This window comes from Vitis vinifera, chromosome 7 (genome assembly GCF_030704535.1).
Source record: "Vitis vinifera cultivar Pinot Noir 40024 chromosome 7, ASM3070453v1".
In the NCBI taxonomy this organism is placed as follows: domain Eukaryota; kingdom Viridiplantae; phylum Streptophyta; class Magnoliopsida; order Vitales; family Vitaceae; genus Vitis; species Vitis vinifera.
Window position 1 is genome coordinate 26,731,264 of NC_081811.1, and position 25,708 is coordinate 26,756,971.

Sequence of the window (25,708 nt, forward strand, 5' to 3'; positions counted from 1 at the left end):
TTGTTTGCTGTGATAGCGTGTAAGACTCGCTTTACTTTAATTGATGACCCGGACGATTATATCCGGATGGCACATGCTGATTACCCGGATGTATTGTGGAGCGGATGCATTATGAAGGTTGTCTGGATATCTGTGCTCTGCCAGCGACGTTTGCTCTTCCTTTGGATAGGAGAAGTTGAAACGTCATTTGCCTTTCCTTGAGACGGTCCGGGTAGGAAAACTGTATCATGCGTATCCTTAGGGGAATCCGGATGATGATGGTCCGGCTGATAACACGTGCCACGTGTCATTGTGAGATGCGTGCCACGTGTTTCCCAGAGGGAGGGGTCCCTACACATGTCATTTCATTTTCTGCTTTGCCCTGTCTGCATGAAGACCCATGGTGGCCTTCTTGCATTAGATAACAATGTGGCATCCTTGGTTTGTCCCATTTGATCTTAAAGTCACAGTACGTTCAGAAAACATTTTTAGCATTGAAAACTCTTTCAAGAAACATTTGTCTTAAAAACGTTTAGAGACAACACTTCAATGAAAAACATTATCAAATGCACTCTAATCAAAATAAAAATGCATTTGATAATATTTCTACCCGAAACACTTTGAAAGTATTTTCTAACTAATTTTTCAACTTTTGAAAAGTACTTCTCAAATTTACGAACTATTGATTTTTCCTCAAAAACAATTTTTATGGTGAAAATAGTTTTTAAAAGCACTCTGAGCCAAGTCGATTCTTATTCAGTTAGAGGAAGGCGTCAACCATTTTTTTATTTTGGTTCACTTAGAAGGAAAGAAAATTATAACTGAGGTTTTCGCCTCCATGTTCTTTAGCAATAAGCAGACAATTTATACTCCACTCTGTGTCAGCATATTTAATCTGCAGTAGTTTCAATTGATCAGAAATAAGCTCTGAATTTAGTTTTGGAAGTGGAAATTCATGTTTAAAGATTAGGTATTTGCTTTTAGGTTAGATACGTCTTCAAAAAAGAATGCCGAAGATTCAAGCCACAAGAGACAAAAGGATGAAACGCCTAGATTCTGTTTTGTTAGAGAGAAAGATATCAAAAAAGACAACCCTTTATTTAGACGCTGTAACAACTGCTTGTTGGCTATCTACTTCTTTAGGGAATGTGAAGAAACGGAAAATAAATCAACACCTATAACCAGCTCATCTTGCATTATTATTTCTTTGAACAACTTATATAGAATATTTTGTAGGTGGAACAGTGGAAATGGATAAGAACAAGGGGTAGTCAGTCAATAATGGAGAGTTTTTTTATTCATAAACCCTTTCAGACTTGCAAGCAAACCAAAGCAATCCTTATCTAGAAGAAAATTTTATTTAAATTAAAGAAAATTTTATTCAATGGGTACATTTTTAAAATAGGTAAATGTTATATGTTTTAATATATATAAATAATAATAAAAATGTGTTTGAGGTGAATGTATTTTTTTTTTATTTAAAAATAATACTATGAAAAATAATAGGAAGAACTTACATGTTTACGATATCCTTTAAGTCCTTACATGGTTTGTGATGATGCATAGGGTCAAGATAGTGGACTATCATTTTCCTTGGCTCAAGCACTACCTAAATATAAACCCTTTTTGTCCTCATATCTATTTCTATTAACAAAATATAAAAACTTTCCAAAACTCAACTACTTAAATATAAAAACAAAATCAAATAAAATATCTAGCTAATTGGATTTTAGAAACTAAATAAACTATAAATAAACTAAATAAAATATATATGCCCATGAATTAATTGAAGAGGATAGAAAGACATAGAGAGAACATGGCTATGGTTATGATTTCCATCTTATCATTTCCTGTCAATACCACACATGCCCATTTTAAGGTTGGACACTACTTTTGTTGCTAGACTTGGAAAGGGAACTTCAAAATTGAAAACATAAATAAACCCTTATGTAAAAAAAAATAACATTAAAATATAATTGAGCATTAAAATATTTACTCTCTTTCATCACTTTCATTTGAATATTAATAATCTCTTATTGAGATAGATACTTACAATTTAACAAAATAGAAATTCCTAATAATAAAAAATATAAAATTTCGATTTCTATTAACAAAATATAAAAACTTTCCAAAACTCAACTTCTTAAATATAAAAATAAAATCAAATAAAATATTTAGCTAATTGGATTTTAGAAACTAAATAAACTAAATATAAAAACTAAATAAAATATCTATGCCCATGAATTAATTGAAGATGATAGAAAGACATAAAGAGAACATGGTCATGGTTATGATTTCCATCTTATCATCTCCCGTCAATACCACACATGCCCATTTTAAGGTTGGACACTACTTTTGTTGCTGGACTTGGAAAGGGAACTTCAAAATTGAAAACATAAATAAACCCTTATGTAAAAAAAAAATAACATTAAAATATAATTGAGCATTAAAATATTTACTCTCTTTCATCACTTTCATTTGAATATTAATAATCTCTTATTGAGATAGATACTTACAATTTAACAAAATAGAAATTCCTAATAATAAAAAATATAAAAATTTCTATTTCTATTAACAAAATATAAAAACTTTCCAAAACTCAAATACTTAAATATAAAAACAAAATCAAATAAAATATCTAACTAATTGGATTTTAGAAACTAAATAAACTATAAATAAACTAAATAAAATATCTATGCTCATGAATTAATTAAAGAGGATAGAAAGACACAGAGAGAACATGGTTATGGTTATGATTTTCATCTTATCATCTCCCGTCAATACCACACATGCCTTCCCGGATTGGTCCTTTTGGGGTTGGATACTCTCAACGAAATTCTATATCTCATTCCCACTTAGATTCAAACAGAAAAATCATTCTTTTTTTTTTCCTCTCTTGTTTTTTAGAAAGGATGAAGATTATGTGATAGTATATCTTAAAAAAATTTTGTACCTGTCATTCTCACACAAATACATATTAAAAATCATTCATTTTTTCCTGTTTTTCACTTTTTTTTAAGGACTTGATCATGTGTTTGGTTTAGATTAAAAAAATCAATTAATCTATAGTTTTTTCTTCCATGCTGGAAGATTAAACCTAAATTTTTCTTCCCTACAACTCAAGAAAACACAATTCACAAAAACCATAATACAAAGATGTTGAAACAATTAATATAATGACATTAATAAAAGAAAAAAAAAATGATAGATCCAAGAGATTTTGGGTTACCTGAGAGTCCACAAAGTGAAGAATGTCAGTTTTGAGCGTGTTGACTATGAATGGGTGAGAGAAAAGGTCGAAGAAGATCATGATTTTATATATAGGATTTATATATTGAGATATTTTGGATTGTGGGTGAGATATGGAAACAATGGGATTTTTATATAGTATCCATCATTATTAATTCTAAAAGTGGGCTCATTAAGTTATAATACTTAAAAAAATTTATTTTATATGATGTCACTTCCCAAAAAATGACACTATAAATATAAAATTAATATCATCTAACTACCTCAATTGAAGATTTTTTATATGATGTGTCACCTTTATTAATTATAAACCCTATGGTGTCATTATTTTAAAAGTGACACCGTAAATAGTGACACCATAAACTATTCTTGTAGTAGTGATGTTATTTCAGTTCTTTCAACTTAAAAAGCAAAAATTGCTTCTTAAAATGGGAGACACTAGCAGTCATTCTTCCCTTGTGCTCCATTGTCTTACCAAACTGAGAGTGTTTGGTTGTCGAGAAAATCTCATTTTCTTCCTATTTTCCAAGCTATTTTCAATGGATTTTCTTGAGAAAAAATGGATTGATTCATTCATCATTCATCTCTCAATTTCTGATCTATTTGAGTTTGGGTGAAAAATCATTTTCTTTTTAATTAAACTTTAAGAAGAGATCGAGATTAAGCTTGATTTGGATGACAAGCATGTTCTAGAAGATGAAGGTATGCAATTGAAGTAAAAAGGTGTTAGTCAAGTAATCCGTGAAGGATTAAAAGACTTGAATTAGATAAATCCTTGTATACATGATTTGTTTTTCATAGTAAAATTTTTTATCTATTATAAGTTCATAATTTTTTATCTCTTCGAAAGCTTTTCACATAAATTCTGGCATCATCGTCTCTTTTTCTCTTATTCTACTCCTTGATTTATTTTCACTTTTAGTTTACATTTATTACTTGAACATATAAGTTGAATGGAAGAACAATGAGTTAAAATAGGTGTGATCTTCTTTTGGATATCTTGAACATATTTTTTTTCTATTTATTTTGATATAGATATTCAATAGAAAATGAAAATTGTGTTAGTGAAAAATTGTTCTTATTTTCGTACTTGTATGTCTCTTTTACTCTTTGTTGGAAAGTATTTAAATAAAAAAAATTATGAAAAAATCTAAAATTAGATAATAAATACTGGGATCCTTTTGAATTTGTTTAAAACCAATGCTATCAATAAAATTTTGTCACATATAAAAAAATAAAAAATAAAAATCGCTCATGCATGCAAAAAATATTACTTGACAATTATTCTTGAGCTCGATCTATTCCTACCATTTCTTTTTTTTCTCCTTTTTTCTTTTTTTTGATAAATTACTTTTTCCAGAAAAATTGAGGTTGTCAACCATTAAAGAAATGTCAAATAAAATATATATGTCTCCATTGGAAGGACATGCAGGAGATAGGATTTTCGCTTCCAAGTTCTCCAATACAAAGCAGGCACGTTGCTAAGTTGTAGATCAATGCATTGCCACTTTACACGCAATGGATCATCAAATCAAAATACTTCTTTATTCAAAAGAAAAAGTTAAAAGTGGGCTTACCTTCCACATCTATTATTCTTCTTTTGCTGATAATAATCAGCACAAAAATGTTCAACTTGGACCTTTCTTTATTCAAAAGAAAAAGATGAAGGAAAAAAGAGAGTTGTGTCATTGCTTTGGTGTGAGAGTTGGTGATAAAACATTGACAAGTCTTTTAGATGACTTGGGTTTCTAGTCTTAGTCTCCGCCTTGTTTATGATGGTAGAGCCTTTACAAAGGAGCAGAAAAAATATTTCAATTTCCTATGTCTTATAAAATTCTATATATACTACATAAATGAAGTCGATTCTGACCATTAATTAACCACATGATAAAAATATATTACAAAAATATACAAAATAAATTATAAGAGAATTATAAAAAAAAAACTATTTTATTAAACTGATTAAAAAATTGATTATTTAAATAATTACAACATATTTTCAAAAAAATTTAAAAGAGTTAATTTACATTAAAAAAATAAAATAAAATTCAAATAAATGATTTTAACTCATTTATTTATAAAAATAATTACTGTTTCAACTTATTTACAACAAATGATTTAATTAATTTTTATTTACATTTAATTTTATTTAAAAAATGACTTTTATGTATTTTTATTAAAAGAAATGATTGAATATGACTTTATTTACAAATAAATGTTTCACTTTGATTTTATTTACAAAAAAAATGGTTTTTATTTCCTTTTGTTAAAAAAGAATGATTTTTATAAGTTTATTTATAAAAGTGTTCCAACCAAAATTTACTTGTAAGAAAATAATTTTTACATAATTATTTAAAATGAAAATTAAAAGAAAAATAATGTAAATAATAAAATAGTATTACAAAGATATTTTTACTTTAAATGTGATAGAATTTACAAAATAAATAAATCTTTTATTTAATAATAATATAAAAAAATTTATATCATAAACCTCTAAATAATAAAATATAATTTTTAAATTTAAACCTTAATTTATCAAATGTATTATTATAATTGTTAGAAAAATTAGGCTAGTCCAACCTATGGTAATCACCCTAGAAGGGGGGGTGAATAAGGTGATGATCTCTTTTTGCAAATTTAAACTATATGAATGTAAGAGACAATTATATGCAAGTATATAATAAGCAATATAAATACAATTGCTTATAAATTAAAAGAGTATGGAAGAGAGAATGCAAACATAAGATTTTATAGTGGTTCGGCGCAACCCGACCTACATCCACTCTCCTCTAACTTCAATCCCAAGCTTGAGGTTCCACTAATTCAAGACTTTCAAACCAAACATTCAAGCAATACAATTGGATTATGGTTCCAATTCACCCTATTAGACTTTTGGCTCCAAACATCCTTTACACTTCCCAAGAGATATCTCACTCTTGAACAATCCCTCAAGTGATACCCCACACTTGAGAAACTTCCTCTCAAAGATTTACAAATAAATGATCTCACAAAATCTTAGTATAAAAACTTTAAGCTCAAATGATATAAGAAAACTAGGATTGAATGGTGCACTAAATATATGCAAGTTTTGAAACAATGGTACACTCAAAAACACTCTTTCAAGGCTCAAATATATTCAAGAAAGGTTTGAGAAGGTTAAGCTTTCAAAACAATGAAGATTGAAGCATTTTTATAGAAGAGAAAAGTCAAACTAGCTGTTTGGGAGTTCGACCGGTCGAGTTAGGGGTCGACCGGTTGACTAGCCGTTAGCATTTAATGCTTGGCAGGTGACCGTTGGGCCTCAACCGGACCTCGACCGGGAAGAGAATCACCTCAACCGGGAAGAGAATCACCTCAACCAGGAAGAGAAGGTCACTGGGAGAGAGATAAACTTTTTGGCATCCCTTAATCGGTCTTTGACTAGACGAGCACAACTGGTTGAACTGGTTGAGCCATTTTTTGGCTCAACAACCAACTTTTCAACTTAAAACCTTTTAAAACAAGTTTGAAAGACATTTAACACAAGGTTTTAGTTGAAAAACATGAAATCATCCAATTCTTAAAATATTTAAAACAAGATAACTCTTGAATGATTTTGATGCATAAGTAAATAATGTAATATATGAAAATCCTAGTGCACCAACAACCTTACAAAGAGATCTTATGAAGCTTAGGTCTTGAAAAACACTTCTCTTTGAGGTGGTCTTCTTCTTCATGATTTCTCATTAGTTTGATTTGTCTTTGTAATTGTCACTTTGGAAATCGTCTTGCCTAATCACACTTAAAATATAATCATTAGTTCTAAACCTTATTTTGTTATCATCAAAATCAAGATTAATCAAACCTTGGTTTCACAATAATTAATATTTAAAATCATCAATCATATTATTTTTGGAATAACATTTTCATATTTGTCCATTACATATTTTTGTTTTTATTTAATTTGTTATATTAACTATATATTATATATTATCATTTTAAGTTTAATAAGTAAAAAAAATAATTAAAATCAATAAATATGGAGAAATTAGAGAGTAATAAAAAATTAAAATTAAAGAAGTTTTATGAGAAAATATATCAGCATATTAAAAAGAATATAAAGGAAAAAAAAAATAGTAAGAAAAATTATAATAGGTGACAATAGATTATGGTGGAAGAAGGAGAGGAAATGAAAAAAAGTTTTAAAAAATAAGTGGTAAGTGAGATATATTGATGTGAAAAAAATAATAAAAATAAATGACACATATATTTTTCAACAGGTAGTATTAAATTAATGTGTACTTTGTCTTTTACTTTTAAGGGTAACTGTGAAATGAATTTGAAAATACTATTGAAGTGCACAAATAAACAATATTTTTTCTCATTTTATACTAAAATTGAAAAGTAAAAAGCAAATTTCCAAAATCTTATATTTTTTTTAGTTGATATATGGTTACATGATTTTCCTAGTTTATTTGGTTGTTCAGGCCCTTTTGTTCTATCTATTTGTGTGTTTTTCAATGCGTGATATTTATACTGTACGGAGATTTTGAATTGTAAGTGCACATAGCCACATTGCATTCGTGTTTCTGTTTCTCTTAATGTTGCCGAAGCACTGAAGCTTGCCTTAATGAAAATTAACAGCATATATGGAGTAATTATAGCATGCTCCTGGCACAGGGTCCTCCAAAGTTTGCATGGCCCAACAACAAAGGATTTTCAATAGCTATATGGGCTTGTTTTGGTGAAGGAGCAGCAAAGGTGTATAGTTTTCAACCCCAAGTCAACAAGTCTTTCTTTTCATATTATTTTTAATCTGCATGATTGCCCTCACTTTACTTTCATCCTCAGATGCTGATAAACTTTGCTATCCCGCTGTGAACAGCTGCAATTCTCAATGGTTTCCATGGAGAAGCTTCACCGCCAAGACGTTCTTTTCACTCTCCTCCTCCTCATCTACTCCTCATCTAATCTGCTCCTCGCTTCAGGCTACACTCTTCCAAATAAGTACTTCATCAACTGTGGTTCCAGCTCTAACGCCACAGTCGACCGCCGGAACTTTGTCGGAGATGTGAACTCCAGCTCATCCTATTTCTCCGTGAGACCAAGCGATGATTTGAAGGATGGCAACCCAGAAACCGGTACATCTCCTCTCTACCGAACAGCTAGAATTTTCAGAAAAGAATCTTCGTATGAGTTCCGAATCACTGAAAATGGCACCTACCTGGTACGTTTTCATTTCTACCCTTTCTTGACGCCAACAAATCTTACTGCTGCTCTCTTCAATGTTCGGGTCACTGGGTATTCATTGCTGTCCAATTTCAGAGTCCAGAACAGAAGTAACTCTCCTGTAATTAAGGAATTTGCAATTCCCATAGAGGTGGGAAACTTCACAATCTACTTCACCCCTCAAAAATCATCTTTGGCTTTTGTAAACGCGGTAGAAGCGTTTCTTGCCCCTGAAAAGTTCGTTTCAAATGAATCGAGTCACATTACTCCTGCGGGAAGTGACGGTAATTACAGAGGTCTGGAATCTCAGGCTTTACAAATAATCCTTAGGATAAACGTTGGAGGCCTGAAAATCCCACCAAATAATGATACACTGTGGAGAAGTTGGACACCCGACGATGATTATCTACTTCTCCCAGGTTCTGCCAAAAATAGTGAGGCCTTCAATAATACGCCCAAGTACAATCCTTCGGAAGCTACTAACTATTCCGCCCCGGTTGATGTCTACAAGACTGCCAAAGAACTTAATTCAAGTTTCTTCAATGTAACCTGGGGTTTTAGGGTGAATAAGAATTCTACCTACTTCGTGAGGGTGCATTTCTGTGACATAATTAGCCAAGATGAAGACGGTATTGTGTTCAATTTCTCCATTTATAGTCGGTTCATTGAACTTATATATTCATATGGCCCCACCTCCAATATCGGAACTCCATTTTACAAGGATTATGTGGTTGATTCCGATGATTCAAGTCTTATGAATATCAGTATAGGCCCTCGATCTGAGTCACCAAACAAGACTGCCTTTCTGAATGGGCTCGAGATTATGGAGCTTATAACCAAGGAATCTGGTTCATTGCCTGCGCCAAGCAAGCCAAAGAAAACAGTTGTCTTTGTCATGGCAGGTTGTGTTGTTGGAGTGGCTTTTCTCCTTATCCTGCTGGGGGTGATCTTGAAATGCAGGAAAGCAAACTCTGTTGAAAGTGGAGAGTGGTCTATGCTTCTTTATGGAGGGAGATACTTCAGTTGGATAACTGGAACTGGAAGAGCTGTCGAAACCTCCTCTGTTTCCAGCTTAAACCTGGGGTTAAAAATACCCTTTTCTGAAATCCTGCATGCAACTCATCGCTTTGACAAAAAATCAATGATTGGTAAGGGTGGGTTCGGGAAAGTTTATAGAGGAACACTTCGGGATGGGAAGAAAGTGGCTGTCAAACGAAGTCAACCAGGGCGAGGCCAGGGCTTGTACGAATTTCAAACTGAAATCATAGTCTTAAACAAAATTCGCCACCGCCACCTTGTTTCCTTGATTGGATATTGTGATGAGATGCATGAGATGATACTGGTTTATGAATTCATGGAAAACGGGACTCTAAGAGACCGTCTATACAATTGGAATAAGGATTGCACCATATCAACTCCCCGTTCACAACTGTCTTGGGAGCAAAGGCTTGAGATTTGCATTGGTTCGGCATGGGGTCTTGATTATCTTCACAGTGATTCCGGGATCATTCACCGTGATGTTAAGTCTACAAATATCTTGCTTGATGAGAATTATGTGGCTAAAGTTGCTGATTTCGGTCTTTCAAAATCCAGCGGTACAGATCAAACTCATGTCAGTACGGATGTGAAAGGCAGTCCTGGTTACCTTGATCCTGAATATTTCAGATGCATGCAGTTAACAGATAAATCGGATGTATACTCCTTCGGAGTAGTTCTCCTGGAAGTGCTTTGCGCTAGGCCAGCTATTAAAAGCTCAGTTCCCAGTGAGGAAACGAATTTGGCTGAATGGGCGATGTCATGGCAAAAGAAAGGAGAGCTTGAAAAAATTGTGGATCCTTTTCTCGTGGGTAAAATCAATCCTAACTCATTGCGTAAGTTTGGTGAAACGGCAGAGAAGTGTTTGAAAGACTCTGGTACCGAAAGGCCTACCATGCGCGATGTCTTATGGGACTTGAAATATGCACTTGTTCTGCAACAAGCTACAACGCTGGAAGAAGGATATGCGGACAGCACAACAGATGCTTTTTCGGAGATGCCACTGCTTGGTGTTCAGTCCTTGCCTTCTTCTAGCTTTCCTCTAATGGAGAAAGATGATGTAGCCAGGGAAAATGATGATGGTTCAGACCCAACTCCTAGTGACGTGTTTTCCCAATTGAGGATTATTGGTGCCAGATAATGTCAACTGGTGCGAGGTCTGGTTGTGTGCCTTCACCTTCCTGATCGAGTGCTTTTGTTGCTTTTGAAATATGTGGGACTTGAAATATATATGTACTTGATCTGCAGCGTGCTACAATGCCGAGAGAAGGATATGCGGACAGCATAACAGATGCTTCTTTCGAGTACTTGCCACTGTTTGGTGTTCTGTACTTGGCTTCTCCCAGTCCTAGCTTTCTTCTAATTGAGGAAGAGGAAGCCTCCATAGAAGGTGATAATGGTTCAGAACCAACTGCTAAGTGAAGTATCCTCCCAATTGAGGGTTGGTGGTGACAGATAATCTTATTAACTCGTCTGATATCTACTTGTGTGGCCTCACTTCTTTGGCTTCTATCTAATACTAAATTTATGGTCCTGATTCATTGTTCCCATCAGCCTCACTTCTAGCACCGCATTCGTCATCAGATGATTGCAAAATTAGGAGATTTGCTGCACCATGTGGCACAATATTACTAATCAATGCATGGGCTATATCTTTTCAGTCCAAGAAGTATAAAACTGCGGGGAGTGAGACATACAAGCTTGTGCCTTTTGGAGTGGAAAGAAGGGCATGCCCTGGGGCTGGCCTAGCCAAACAAGTGATGGGTTTGGCTCTGGAATCAATGATTCAGAGTTTTGAAGAGAATAGACGAGCACGAAATTGCCATGGTCGAGGGACAAGGGCTCACAATGCCCAAGGTGGAACCTCTGGAATTTATATTAAAGGGACATTACTGTTCTATCCGAGGCTTTGAACGGTATCTGAGCAACTTTGGTGGCTATTGTACAAATATTTTTTGTTACCATAAATGCACATATGTATACATTGTTTTATTGTTTCTGTTCTCTTGGTATTGATGAAGCAGGGAAGGTTGCCTTGATCATTCATGGAACTTTCAAAATTCTTCATATAATGAAGTAATTCTAACATATTCTTGGTATGGTGTGCCCGGAAAACAGAGTACTGCCTTCTGCTATATTGGTTTGTTTTGGGGAGGGGGCAGCAGAGGCATTGAGATTCTTCAGATGTTCATTAAGGAGATGAGCAACCAGATGCCAAGTATTTGAACCAAATTTAGCCGTGATTTGCATGGGCGAGGAGCAGGGAGTTTGATGAGATGTGGATAACGAGGGGGGATTAATAATATCAAGTACCTGTATTTTCATATGTATACAAGCCAACTGCAAGTCAAAGTCTTGCTTTTATGTTTGTATTCATTTGACTTTTCAAAAACAGGAAATCTACATGATTGCCTCTCAATTTATTTTCATCCTTGGATGCTGATAAACTTTGCTTCTGCTGGGAAGAGTCGGCAGTGGTTACTGATGTCCATGGATAAGCTTCACCACCACAAAGTTATTTTGACTCTCCTCCTCCTCATCCACTCATCAGATTACGCTCTTACAGACATGTATCTCATCAACTGTGGTTCAATCTCTGATACTGCAATCAGCAATCAGCACTTCGTGGGAGATGTGGACTCCGGCTCATCCGACTTTTTGGTAGGAGAAAGCAGTCGGGTCGTTGATGACAACCCAGCACCAGGGACACCTTTTCTCTATAGAACAGCTAGAATTTTCAGAAAACAATCTTCGTACAGGTTCCAAATCACCCAAAATGGCACCTACGTGGTACGCTTTCACTTCTACCCTTTCTCGACTCCAACAAATCTTGCCGACGCTCTCTTCAATGTTTCCGCTAATGGGTTTTCATTGCTGTCCAATTTCAGTGTCCAGAACACTAGTAACCCTCCTGTAATTAAGGAATTCGCAATCCCCATAGAGGTGGGAGAATTCATGATCTACTTCACACCTCAAAAATCATTTTTTGCTTTTGTAAACGCCATAGAAGCCTTTATTGCTCCGGAACGTTTCATTTCAGATGGAGTTAATCACGTTACTCCCGTAGGGCTTAAAGGCACTTACAATGGTTTGTTATCTCGGGCTTTTCATATAATCCATAGGATTAACGTTGGAGGCTTCACAATCACACCAAGTAATGATCTACTGTGGAGAAGTTGGACACCAGATGATGACTATCTATTTCTCCCAAATTCTGCAAATAACATTGAGTTCTACGGTGAGCTTAATTCCACGGCAGCTGCTGCAAAGTTGGCCCCAGATAATGTCTACAAGACTGCCAAAGAATTGAACATAAATCATAGCAGGTCATCAAATTTTTTCAATATGACCTGGGGTTTCGATGTGAATAAGAATTCTACCTACTTCGTGAGGGTGCATTTCTGTGACATAATTAGCCAAGATGTTGATGGTATTGTGTTCAATTTATCCATCTATAATCAGTTCATTGATAAGATCTATCCATATAACATTACTCATCCAGCAACTCCCTTTCACCGTGATTATGTGGTTGATTCTGATGATTCTGGATATGTGAATATCAGTGTAGGCCCTCGTAGCAAATCACTGAACCAAACTGCTTTTCTGAATGGACTTGAGATCATGGAGAAGATCGAGCGATCTGGTGCATACCCTGTGCCTAGCAATCCGAATAAGACTCTTGAGTCTCCGCCCAGCAATCCGAATAAGACCCTTAAGCCTGCGCCAAGCAAGCCAAAGAAGAACTTCATGTTTGCAATAGCTGGTTCTGTTGTTGGAGTGGCTTTTGTCCTTATGTTGATCGGAGTGTTCATGAAATGCAGGAAAGCAAGCCCTGCTGAGACCCGGGGTTGGTCTGTGCTTCTCTATGGAGGGAGATCTTTTTGGAAGACAAATGATAGAACTGCCAACAACTCCTCTGTTTCTAGTTTAAACCTCGGCTTAAAACTACCCTTTTCTGAAATACTGCATGCCACTAATAACTTCAACCCAAAAGTGATCGCCGGGGAGGGTGGGTTCGGGAAAGTTTATAGAGGAACTCTTCGAGATGGTAAGAAAGTGGCTGTCAAACGAAGTCAACCAGGGCAACGCCAGGGCTTTGCTGAATTTCAAGCTGAAATCAAGGTCTTATCCAAAATTCGCCACCGCCATCTGGTTTCCTTGATTGGATACTGTGATGAGAGGCATGAGATGATACTGGTTTATGAATTCATGGAAAACGGGACTCTCAGAGACCATCTATACAATTGGAATGAGGACTGCACCATATCGACTCCCCGATCACAACTGTCTTGGGAGCAAAGGCTTGAGATTTGCATTGGTTCAGCATGCGGTATTGATTACCTTCACACTGGTTCTGATGGGGGAATCATTCACCGGGATGTTAAATCAACAAACATTTTGCTTGATGAGAATTATGTGGCCAAGGTTTCTGATTTTGGTCTTTCAAAATCAGGCACTTCGGATAAATCCCATATCAGTACAAATGTAAAAGGCAGTTTTGGTTACCTTGATCCAGAATATTTCAGATGCTTGCATTTAACGGATAAATCAGATGTATACTCTTTTGGAGTGGTTCTTCTGGAAGTGCTTTGTGCTAGGCCGGCTATTAAAAGATCAGCTCCCAGTGGGGAAATGAATTTAGCTGAATGGGCCATGTCATGGCAAAAGAAAGGACAGCTCGAAAATATTGTTGATCCTTTTCTCCTGGGTAAAGTTAATCCTAACTCATTGCGGAAATTCGGAGAAATGGCAGAGAAGTGTTTGAAAGACTCGGGTGCTGATAGGCCTAATATGTGCAATGTCCTATGGGACTTGAAATATGCTCTTCAGCTCCAACGAGTTACAAGGCAGAGAGAAGGATATGGGGACAGCATAATAGATGCTTCATTGGAGTTCCCACTGCCTATTGTTCAGTACTCACCTTCTCCCAGCTTTCTGATTAAGGAACATGATATCCCCACGGAAAGTGGTGATGGTTCAGCGCCAACTGCTAGTCAAGTGTTCTCCCAACTGAGAATTGGTGACGCCAGATGATCTCAACTGGTATGAGGTCTAGTTGTGTGGCTTTACTTTCTTTAGCTTCTCTCTGCTGTTGAATTTACTTTCCTGATTAAGTCGTTTCTGTTTCTTCTAATCCATTTGCTGCAAAAAGTATTGAATAGTTGAATTCTGCATAGATAACTAAACTCTGAACTCGAGATAGAAATAAAACGTGATATACCCGAAATACACACTATAAAAATGCTCACCTGAAGAAGCATAGTAGCATCTGTAAAAGGATCTATTTATAAACCGTCAGTTTTCTTCTGTACATTGTAGATATATCAGCCAACAAAACATTGAACTGTCACCAAAACAACTTCCAACATTCTTCCCGGAAAAACTAATCCTCTTTCTCCTCTATGGAGTCAAAACCCCTTTTGTGTCACTGCCATTTCCTCTTCAACGGCCAACAAATGAATATATAAGGAAAATGTATACATGTCATTTCATTTTCTGCTTTGCCCTGTCTGCATAAAGACCCATGGTGGCCATCCTGCATTAGATAACAATGTGGCATCCTTGGTTTGTCCCATTTGATCTTAAAGTCACAGTACGTTCAGAAAACATTTTTAGCATTAAAAACTCTTTCAAGAAACATTTGTCTTAAAAACGTTTAGAGACAACACTTCAATGAAAAACATTTCAAATAGAAATATTATCAAATGCACTCTAATAAAAATAAAAATGCATTTGATAATATATATTTCTACCTGAAACACTTTGAAAGTATTTTCTAACTAATTTTTCAACTTTTGAAAAGTACTTCTCAACTTTACGAACTATTGATTTTTCCTCAAAAACAATTTTTATGGTGAAAATAGTTTTTAAAAGCGCTCTGGGCCAAGTCGATTCTTATTCAGATAGAGGAAGGCCTCAACCATTTTTTTATTTTGGTTCACTTAGAAGGAAAGAAAATTAGAACTGAGGTTTTCGCCTCCATGTTCTTTAGCAATAAGCAGACAATTTATACTCCACTCTGTGTCAGCATATTTAATCTGCAGTAGTTTCAATTGATCAGAAATAAGCTCTGAATTTAGTTTTGGAAGTGGAAATTCATGTTTAAAGATTAGGTATTTGCTTTTAGGTTAGATACGTCTTCAAAAAAGAATGCCGAAGATTCAAGCCACAAGAGACAAAGGGATGAAATGCCTAGATTCTGTTTTGTTAGAGAGAAAGATCTCAAAAAAGACAACCCTTTATTTAGACGCTGTAACAACTGCTTGTTGGCTATCTACTTCTTTAGGGAATGTGAAGAAACGGAAAATAAATCAACACCTATAACCAGCTCATCTTGCATTATTGTTTCTTTGAACAACTTATATGGAATATTTTGTAGGTGGAACAGTGGAAATGGATAAGAACGAGTGGGTAGTCAGTCAATAATGGAGAGTTTTTTTATTCATAAACCCTTTCAGACTTGCAAGCAAACCAAAGCAATCCTAATCTAGAAGAAATTTTTATTTAAATTAAAGGAAACCCAGCTGATACAACTTTTCCTCTCACCATCTAACAACTCTCGCTCCGACTGGGTTTTGAGGAGACATAGCCCACCTGACAGACAGTAATATGCAACCATCAAGGGCCTAATTGCATTAAACCATTACAGAAAATTCTTGTTACCAATACTTCAATTTAGTACCTCATCTTCTTCGAGGCTTGGAATCCAGTCGTTTGTTGCAGGGTTGCTTTTGAAGCCCCTCAGCATCATCTCTCTGTTCTCCCTCCTTTGCAACTGGAATCCGTACCCATCTTCAACTCCTCTCCTCTCCACCTTTATAAACCCAGTTCCAGTCTAATCATTGCAAATAAAAATCAAATCATTTCATGAAAAAATTGCAAGGGAAAAAGAGGAAAGGGGAACAGAGAAGAATGGGGTTGAACCGTGTGATGCTGTTTGTCAATAGAACCCAACTCCTTGTAGTAGTGCGTCTCCACAAATTCCTCTTGCAACATACCACTCCCATCTGTTGATATCATGGCCTGAGAGTTTGAAAAAAGTCAGAACCAGAAATCAACGAAACAAGGCTGGATTGATAATAGAGTAGTAAGTAAGACTGAGGAGTTTACGGACATGGGACTCAGACTGAGATTGAGATTGAAGGGTTCGGAACTTGTGAAGCTCCGGAATGGTTCCGTTGGCAGCGTGGGAAGGAGAACTTAGCGGGGAGTCGGATTCGCTTCTGCCGGGCTTGGCGGGTCGCTTCGGGGTTATGGAATCGAAGTGAGCTCTGATCTGAGCGGTGATCCTCTGCTGTTGGTCTGCCTCCAAAACCTCGTCGCTCCGGCCTGGCTTGGTCACCGTCCATTGACCCACCATGATCGATGTTGGATGTTGATCGGATAGCGTGGTTGGTAGCTCTGTTTTGGGCTTAATGGGCGGTGAGAGGCAATGAACCTATTATATAAAGAGGAGAGGGCAGAGAGAAGCGTGAGCTTTACCACAAAATGAAAACCGGGGGCGACGCTTGTATTCGGTTAGTTGGATTGTACATTGGTGCGCTATGGGGTTGCACTTTTATTTTGAACTGGCTTTCCATGGGCACGACGGACTATCTTTGGCACCAACCCCGGCCCGGTCCTCAACAAATTTGGGCTCAAACTCAAAGTACAACTGGACCCCTATCTAATCCGGATGCAATCCACAAAATCCCCTTTTTGAAACGTTCTTCAAACTTTTGTTATCAGAATTTGAATCTCTTTAGAGGAATACCATGTGTAAGATACTGGTAATAAGTCAAAATAAAATAAGTGATCTAATATATTATTTATCTTTTTTTATATATTTTTTTGCCTAAAATATGTTAATATTAAGTTACAAAATAGGATTTATATTTCCATATAATATAATTTTTTTATCATTTATATTACTTATTTTATAAAAATAAAACATTTTGATTAAAAAATTAGATTTGTGGGTAAAAAAGAAAAAAGAAAAAAATATTGATAATATATATTAAAAATAACATAATATAAAAAAAATGTATGTATAAATTATTTATATTTTAATATTACTATTTAATAAAAATCAATTTTCACATGGGAAAACAATTTTAGAAAACGAATAATATTGAAGTTATAATTATAAAGAATTGTTATATAGAATGTGATATAAAAAATTTTAAAATGTCTTTTGAAAGAGATAACTTTCCATGTGAAAACCTAATTACATTTTGTACGTATGGAAAGTAAAGTGTTTTTTCAAAACATAATTTTAATATAAATTCAATTTTTAATTCCAATATATAATTTGTCTGCGCTGTTTTGACTCTTTTGAGTATGGTTTTAATTTTCAATCCACACACCAAGTCAAAGTCTTGCTTTTGCTTTCCAAGAGTTTGGCTGTTTGTCTGTTTGCCTCTCATTTAATTTCATTTTTCCGATGCTGATAAGTTTGCTCCCACCGATACCAGTGGAGATTCCAATTGACTCCCATGGGGAAGCTTCAACTCCACAGGTTTCTTTTTCCACTCCTCGTCTACTTCTCTTCTCACCTGCTCCTCTCATCAGCTTACACTCTTCCTCATGAGTACTTCATCAACTGTGGTTCAAGCTCTAACACCACTGTCAATGGCCGGATCTTCGTCGGAGATGTGAACTCCGGCTCCTCATTCTCCGTTGGAAGAAGCAGTCCGGTAAAGGATGACAACCTATCAACAGCTGCTTATCCCCTCTATCAAACAGATAGAATTTTCAAACAAGAATCATTTTATGAGTTCCAAACCACCGTGAGCGGCACCTACCTCATTCGCTTCCATTTCTACCCTTTCTCCTCTCCCATAAACCTTGCCGATGATCTATTCGATGTTTCGGCTTCTGGGTTTTCATTGCTGTCCAATTTCCGCGTTGCAAACAGTAGCAACTCTCATGTGATGAAGGAATTCGCAGTTCCCGTCCAGGTGGAAAATTTCAGAATCGACTTCACACCTCAAGAATCATCTTTCGGATTTGTAAATGCCATAGAAGTCTTTCCTGCCCCTAACGGTTTCTTCCCAGATCGAGTTGTTGGCGCTAACCCCGCAGGACATAGCGGTACTTACAAAGGTGTGTTATCTCAGGTTTTGTACACAATCCATAGGATCAACGTTGGAGGTCTCACCATCACTCCTGACAATGATACTCTCTGGAGAAGTTGGATACCGGATGATGCTTATCTATATTTCTCAGGTGCTGCCAAAAACAGTGAATTTTACAGTGATAAGCTTAAGTACCAAGTTGGTGGAGCTACCACATATTCTGCCCCAGATCATGTCTACAGGACTGCCAAAGAACTGAATACAAATGATAGCATCTCATCAAATTTCTTCAACGCGACTTAGAATTTCATTGTGAATAAGAATTCTCTCTACTTTGTCAGGGTGCATTTTTGTGATATAATCAGTCGGTCCCCTAATGCTTCGGTATTTAATTTCTATATCTATAGCAAGTACGGTGAGGAGATCAATCCATATAACATTACTGGCCGGGCAGCGCCCTTCTACTATGACTATATAGTTGATTCCCATGATTCAGGATATGTGAATTTCAGCATAGGCCCTCGAGAGGAACCAAAAACTCGGACTGCCTTTCTGAATGGACTTGAGATTATGGAGTTGATTGAAGGATCTGGTTTAGTTCTTGTGCCAATCAGCAAGCCAAAGAAGAAATTTAGGTTTGTAATAGTTGGGTCAGTTGTTGGAGGAGTGGCTTTTGCCTTCATTCTCATGGGTGTGATCTTATGGAGTTTGAAACGCAGGAAATCAAAGCCTGTTAAAACCGTGGATTGGGCCTCTTCATGGAGGAAGATCCGTCAGTAGGACAACCAATAGAACTGCCAACACCTCCTCTGTTTCTAGTTTAAACCTCGGGTTGAAAATACCCCTCTCTGAAATACTGCTTGCAACTAGTAACTTCAACACGGAATTGATGATTGGTGAGGGTGGGTTCGGAAAAGTTTATCAAGGAACTCTATGGGATGGCAAGAAAGTGGCTGTCAAACGAAGTCAACCAGGGCATGGCCAGTGCTTCTCTGAATTCCAAACCGAAATCATAGTCTTATCCAAAGTTCGGCACCGGCATCTTGTTTCCTTGATTGGGTATTGTGATGAGAGGCTTGAGATGATACTAGTTTATGAATTCATGGAAAGGGGGACTCTAAGACACCATCTATACAATTCCAATGAGCGCTGCACCACATCATCTTCCCAGCCACAACTGTCTTGGGAGCAAAGGCTTGAGATCTGCATTGGTTCAGCATGTGGTCTTGATTACCTTCACACTGGTTCTGATAGGGGAATCATTCACCGTGATGTTAAGTCAACAAACATCTTGCTTGATGAGAATTATGTGGCCAAAGTTGCTGATTTCGGTCTTTCAAAATCAGGCACTTCGGATCAGAGTCATGTCAGTACAGATGTAAAAGGCAGTTTTGGTTACCTCGATCCAGAATATTTCAGATGGTTGCAGTTAACGGATAAGTCGGATGTGTACTCTTTTGGAGTGGTCCTCCTCGAAGTGCTTTGTGCCAGACCGGTCATCAACAACTCACTTCCAATGGAGGAGATCAATTTAGCTGAATGGGCCATGTCTTGGCAAAAGAAAGGACAGCTCGAAAAGATTGTTGATCCTTTTCTCGTGGGTAAGATCAATTCTAACTCATTGCGGAAGTTTGGAGAAACGGCAGAGAAGTGTTTGAAAGACTGCGGTGCCGATAGGCCTACAATGCCTGATCTCTTATGGGACTTGAAATATGCACTTGAGCTGCAACATGCTACAACGCTGGAAGAAGGATATATGAACAGCACCACAGATGCTTCTTCAGAGATGCCACTGCTAGGTGTTCAGTGCTTGCCTTCTTCTAGCTTTCCTCTAATGGAGAAAGATGATGCAGCCAGGGAAAACGATGATGGTTCAGACCCTACTGCTAGTGACGTGTTTTCTCAGTTGAGGATTACTGGTGCCAGATGATCTCAAGTCTCAACTGGTGCGAGGTCTAGTTGTGTGGCTTTACCTTCCTGATTGATTTGCTTTGGTTTCTTTGAAATCTGTTTGCTTAGGGTAAATCATAGGTAGATATATCAGCCAACAAAAGATTGAAATTAATGTTACTACAGCATCAGTTAACATTCCTCTCGGAAATACACGACTCTCTTCTCTGGCAGTCAAGACTGAAGACCCATGAATATGATGATGATGGATGCTGTGTCCCTTAAAATTTTGGGGTCCAAATCCAAAACCGGCCAGTAACTAAGCCCAATTCCACCCACGAAAATTTTGAGTAAAAGTTCCCCGGCGTATTACATAATGTTGAGAAACATAAATCTCATTATTAAAGGGTCCTATTTAGACACCATTAAAAATTACATTTAACCTTCAATGTTATTTTTAATAATTAAAAAGCTCTCCCACTCGGGGCTTTTTTATTACATCTCCAACTCGAAGATTTGAAGACTAAAGTTTTCAAGAACAGTCTCAAGCAAACCCTAAAACTCCAGCCCACCCAAAACCCAGCTAGACCACGATAAAGGTGGCCTGACCCGGGATCCAACCCAAGCTTAGAACTTGGCTTGGCCCTAGGTCTTCATGCCTATCCATGGATGAGCTGGGTTGTCCTGTTTATACTGGACCTAACTAGACAGCCCAAAATTGGGTTGTGGCCGGACCAATGTCCAAACTTGGACTATGGGCACGAGCCATTAACAAAAGGATCGAGTGGAAAAAGTGAGGTCACATGGTCCAAACTCGTTTTCTCCATTTAAATTATTGGGCGTGAGATCAAATTATGCTGCAACCCCAAAAATTTCCATTGAATCTTTCTAGGAGTAAATTGGTGTACTCTCGCATTCTTTGTTTGACGGTATATATTAATATTGCCGATTACAGTTCCAGTTCAATTCATCAAGATTTTTATTGAACGGTGGATCCTTACTCTCTTAAAGATAGTGTCCGACGTTCACCACATGATCTGATTCTGCTTTTTCTTTTTCTTTTTTTCTTTTTTTCCTGGAAGTAAAAAATCACTCATTAAAGCTTCACGAGAGATTACGCGTCCTTGGCAATATCAAGTACCGTGTATTGTCAGTTAAATTGGAAGACGCATACAAGTCAACACCAAGTCAATGTCTTGCCCTCACATTCCAATATTCCAATAATTGGATTCCCCGAGTGTCTGATGGTTGGCTTCCCCTATTCTCAGTTGCTGATAAGTTTTTCTCCCACCGAGAAAAGTGGCGATTCCAATTGACTCCCATGGAGAAGCTTCACCACTACAGCTTTCTTTTTCCCCTGCTCCTCATCCACTTCTCTTCTCATCTGCTCCTCGCATCAGATTACACTCTGCCTGATGAGTACTTCATCAGCTGTGGTTCAAGCTCTAACACCATCGTCAATGGCCGGAACTTTGTTGGAGATGTGAACCCCGGCTCCGCCTCCTCCTTCTCCGTCGGAATAAGCCGTACGGTAAAGGATGACAGCCCATCAACAGCTGCATCTCCCCTCTACCGAACTGCTAGGATTTTCAGACATCAATCTTCCTATGAGTTCCGGACCACCGAGAACGGCACATACGTGGTGCGCTTTCATTTCTACCCTTTTTCAGATCTTTCCGATGCTCTCTTCAGAGTTTCGGCTTCTGGGTTTTTACTGCTGTCGGATTTCAGCGTGGGAAACAGTAGTAACTCTCCTGTGATAAAGGAATTCGCAGTTCCAGTGGAGGTGGGAAAATTCAAAATCGACTTCACACCTCAAGGATCATCTTTTGGTTTTGTAAATGCCATAGAAGCCTTCCATGCCCCTGAAAATTTCATTTCAGATGGAATTTATTATGTTACTCCTGCAGGACATGGCGATCCTTACAAAGGTTTGGAATCTCATGCTTTACATACAATCCATAGGATCAACGTTGGAGGTGTCACTATCACTCCTGAGAATGATACACTCTGGAGAAGTTGGATACCAGATGATGCTTATCTATATTTCCCAGATTCTGCGAAAAACAGTACGTTCTACAGTGATAGGCCTAAGTACCAAGAACAGGGAGCTACTCCTTATTCTGCCCCAGATTATGTCTACAAGACTGCCAAAGAAATGAATATAGATCAAAGCAGGGTATTAAATAATTTCAATGTGACATGGAATTTCAATGTGAACAAGAATTCTACCTACTTTGTCAGGGCCCATTTTTGTGATATAATTAGTCCGTCCCTTGGTCTTCTTACGTTCAATTTCTATATCTATAGCCAGTTCAGTGATAAGATCAATCCATACGACATAATGGGCCAGTTGGCAGCTCCCTTTTACGTCGATTATGTTGTTGATTCTGACGATTCTGGATATATGAATATCAGTATTGGTCCTAGCCAGGGATCATCGAACGGAACTGCCTTTCTGAATGGGCTGGAGATTATGGAGTTGACCAAAGGATCCAGTTTAGTCCCTGTAGCAAACAAGCCGAAGAAGACACTCACGTTTGTTGTAGTTAGTTCAGTTGTTGGAGGAGTGGCTTCTGTCTTGGTTCTGTTGGGTGTGATCTTATGGGGTTGGAAATGCAGGAAAGCAAAGCATGTTGAAATCGTGGATTGGACTGTTCCTTATTATGGAAGGGGATCTTTCAGCAGGACAACTGATAAAACCGTTGATGTCTCCTCTGTTTCTGGTCTGAACCTGGGGCTAAAAATACCCTTTTCTGAAATTCTCCATGCGACCAATAACTTCGACGCAAAATTGATGATTGGTGAGGGTGGGTTCGGGAAAGTTTACCAAGGAACTCTTCGGAATGGTACGAAGGTGGCTATCAAACGAAGTGAGCCAGGAAATGGGCAGGGCTTCTCAGAATTCCAAACTGAAATCATAATCTTATCCAGAATTCGCCACCGCCATCTGGTTTCCCTGATTGGTTATTGTGACGAAAGGTTTGAGATGATACTGGTTTATGAATTCATGGAAAAGGGGACCCTAAGAGATCATCTATATGGTTCAAACGGGGACACCCAGAAATCGACTTCCCTCTCTGAGCTTTCCTGGAACCAAAGGCTTGAAATTTGCATAGGTTCAGCACGGGGCCTTGATTACCTTCATACTGGTTCAGACGGGGGAATCATTCACCGCGATGTCAAGTCGACAAACATCTTGCTTGATGAGTATTATGTTGCCAAAGTTGCTGATTTCGGTCTCTCGAAGTCAGGTCTTCCTGATCAGTCTCATTGCACCACTGATGTAAAAGGTAGCTTCGGTTACCTTGATCCAGAATACTTCAGATGCTTGCAGTTAACAGAAAAATCCGATATATATTCCTTTGGAGTCGTTCTCCTGGAAGTGCTTTGTGCTAGACCGGCCCTCGACAACTCGCTTCCCAGGGAGGAAATGAACTTAGCTGAATGGGGGATGTCATGGAAAAACAAAGGACAGCTGGAAAAAATTGTTGATCCTTTTCTTGCGGGTAAAATCAATCCAAGCTCATTGCGGAAATTTGGTGAAGTAGTTGAGAAGTGTTTGAGAGAGACTGGTGCTGATAGGCCTTCTATGCGCGATGTTTTGTGGGACTTAGAATATTCACTTCAGCTCCAACAGGTTATAATGCAGAGAGAAAAGTACTATGACAGCGTAACAGATGCTTCACTGGAGTTGCCACTGCCAGCTGTTCAGCGTCTGCCTTCTAATAGCTTGCCATTTGTGGAAGATGATCGGTCAGAACCAAATGCAAGTGAAGTATTCTCCCAATTGAGGATGGGTGGTGGCAGATAATTTGAACTGGTTTGAGAACCACTTGTGTGGCTTTACTTTCTATAGGTTCTGTGTACTGTTTGGTTTGGTTTCCTTGTTGATATGCTATGTTCACTTTTAATCTGTTTGCAAATCCATTCAGAAACCCTAATAATAGCCTTCGTAAAAGCTAGCATTAACTTGCTATGCTCTTAATTACAAGTTTCTTCCTTCTGTTAATCATTAGCTCATATGAGATTTAAGGAATACTGGTAGGTGTTGTGCTAACAGAAGCTCAATGCCAACATATTAATGTGAGAGCACAAATCAGATATCACTGTGGAGCTCTAAAACATCTCATACTTTCTCGTCTCTTCTATTTAGTACATCTTGAATTAAAACCCGGTTGTCCTCCACTTTTTCACACATCTCTATCTACTTGATATAAGTTTTACATCTTCATATCCTCAATCTCATAACTTGAACATTTTTTCTCTGGTACAACTTAAAATTATGCTCCATTGAAACATGAAATCCGAATAAGCTATTGAAATGTCAGAGAGAAATTTTATCACTGGGCTTCAGCATTGAAGCTTCCAAGCACGTATGCAAGGTTTTCATACTATTGGATTTATCAAGTGTTGGAATCCATACCATGATTTATGGTAAAAAAATAGGGAAAACAAGAAAGAAAGAACACGTAAATTTAACGTGGTTTTGCAAATTTTCTACATCTATAGGAACAGGGAAGAGGACTTTCACTATGTATCAAATTAGGGTTCCATAAAATACCCCTGAGCCGTACAGGGGTCACCCCCAACCTATCATTCGCTCACAACAATAGATACAAGTTTGAATAGCAAATGCCGGAGCGAAGGCAAATGTCATCGCTCCGCTTCGCTCCGGCATTTGCCTTTTTTTCTCCATATGTCTTTTGTTCGAATATGAGCCACATACTACAACATCAAGATATATATGAAGCAATTTCAAATTATCTCATTTTCCTGCTCGGTGAGAGAGAATTTGCTGGGCCGAGTCCTTTTTCATTTTCAAAATTTTGCATAGTTGGCTAACCCTTTATACACGGCGATGCTCGGCTGGAAGAATTGTCAATGAATGGGACACCCTTAGCAGTTAGCTGTATTTACTTGAAGTGGATCTATTCAACACCAAAATCAAAGATAAGAACAAAGTCTTTCTTTATATTAATTCCAAAGAAGAAAAGCAAAAAAGAGAAGACTTCTCCCAGTCCTCACGTTCAGCTTTCTCTCAATAATGCTAGTCAGCTGACTCAGCTCTAGCAATGCACAATTATTGTCCACTATCACTTGATCTTTTGCAACAACAACTTTTGCCCATATGACTAAAGTATACATAAAGTAAAAAAAAAAAAAAAAATCATATTCTCTCTCTCCTTTGAAATAAGAGTTATTAATTGGCTTTCTTAATTTCATCCTCAGTCCTCAGATGGTCTGAAATAATAGAAACTCTCCCCAGTTTCCATGGATCACTTTCACTC

At 37.2% G+C, this 25,708-nt stretch overlaps 4 protein-coding genes and 1 pseudogene across 4 annotated transcripts; 4 read left to right on the forward strand and 1 right to left on the reverse strand.

The window, feature by feature from the left end:
• Positions 1-8,032: 8,032 nt before the first annotated feature.
• LOC109122928 (probable receptor-like protein kinase At5g24010) lies at positions 8,033-11,470 on the forward strand. Its single transcript, XM_019221175.2, has one exon. The coding sequence runs from the start codon at positions 8,105-8,107 to the stop codon at positions 10,610-10,612; it is 2,508 nt and encodes an 835-aa protein (XP_019076720.1). The 5' UTR covers positions 8,033-8,104; the 3' UTR covers positions 10,613-11,470.
• Positions 11,471-11,668: 198 nt separating this feature from the next.
• LOC100254315 (probable receptor-like protein kinase At5g24010) lies at positions 11,669-14,647 on the forward strand. The gene has a single exon (XM_010654457.3). The coding sequence runs from the start codon at positions 11,797-11,799 to the stop codon at positions 14,503-14,505; it is 2,709 nt and encodes a 902-aa protein (XP_010652759.1). The 5' UTR covers positions 11,669-11,796; the 3' UTR covers positions 14,506-14,647.
• A 1,236-nt stretch (positions 14,648-15,883) lies between these two features.
• LOC100264533 (uncharacterized) lies at positions 15,884-17,144 on the reverse strand. The gene is made up of 4 exons (XM_002283326.5): positions 16,586-17,144; positions 16,396-16,494; positions 16,154-16,306; positions 15,884-16,065 (listed from the first exon to the last, which is right to left on the reverse strand). Exons 1-4 carry the CDS (start codon positions 16,829-16,831, stop codon positions 16,021-16,023), a joined length of 543 nt encoding a protein of 180 aa, XP_002283362.1. The 5' UTR covers positions 16,832-17,144; the 3' UTR covers positions 15,884-16,020.
• A 634-nt stretch (positions 17,145-17,778) lies between these two features.
• LOC100259434 (probable receptor-like protein kinase At5g24010) lies at positions 17,779-20,650 on the forward strand (annotated as a pseudogene).
• A 734-nt stretch (positions 20,651-21,384) lies between these two features.
• On the forward strand, positions 21,385-24,411 carry LOC100264612 (probable receptor-like protein kinase At5g24010). Its single transcript, XM_002278677.4, has one exon. It carries the CDS (start codon positions 21,739-21,741, stop codon positions 24,229-24,231), a length of 2,493 nt encoding a protein of 830 aa, XP_002278713.1. The 5' UTR covers positions 21,385-21,738; the 3' UTR covers positions 24,232-24,411.
• Positions 24,412-25,708: the final 1,297 nt, after the last annotated feature.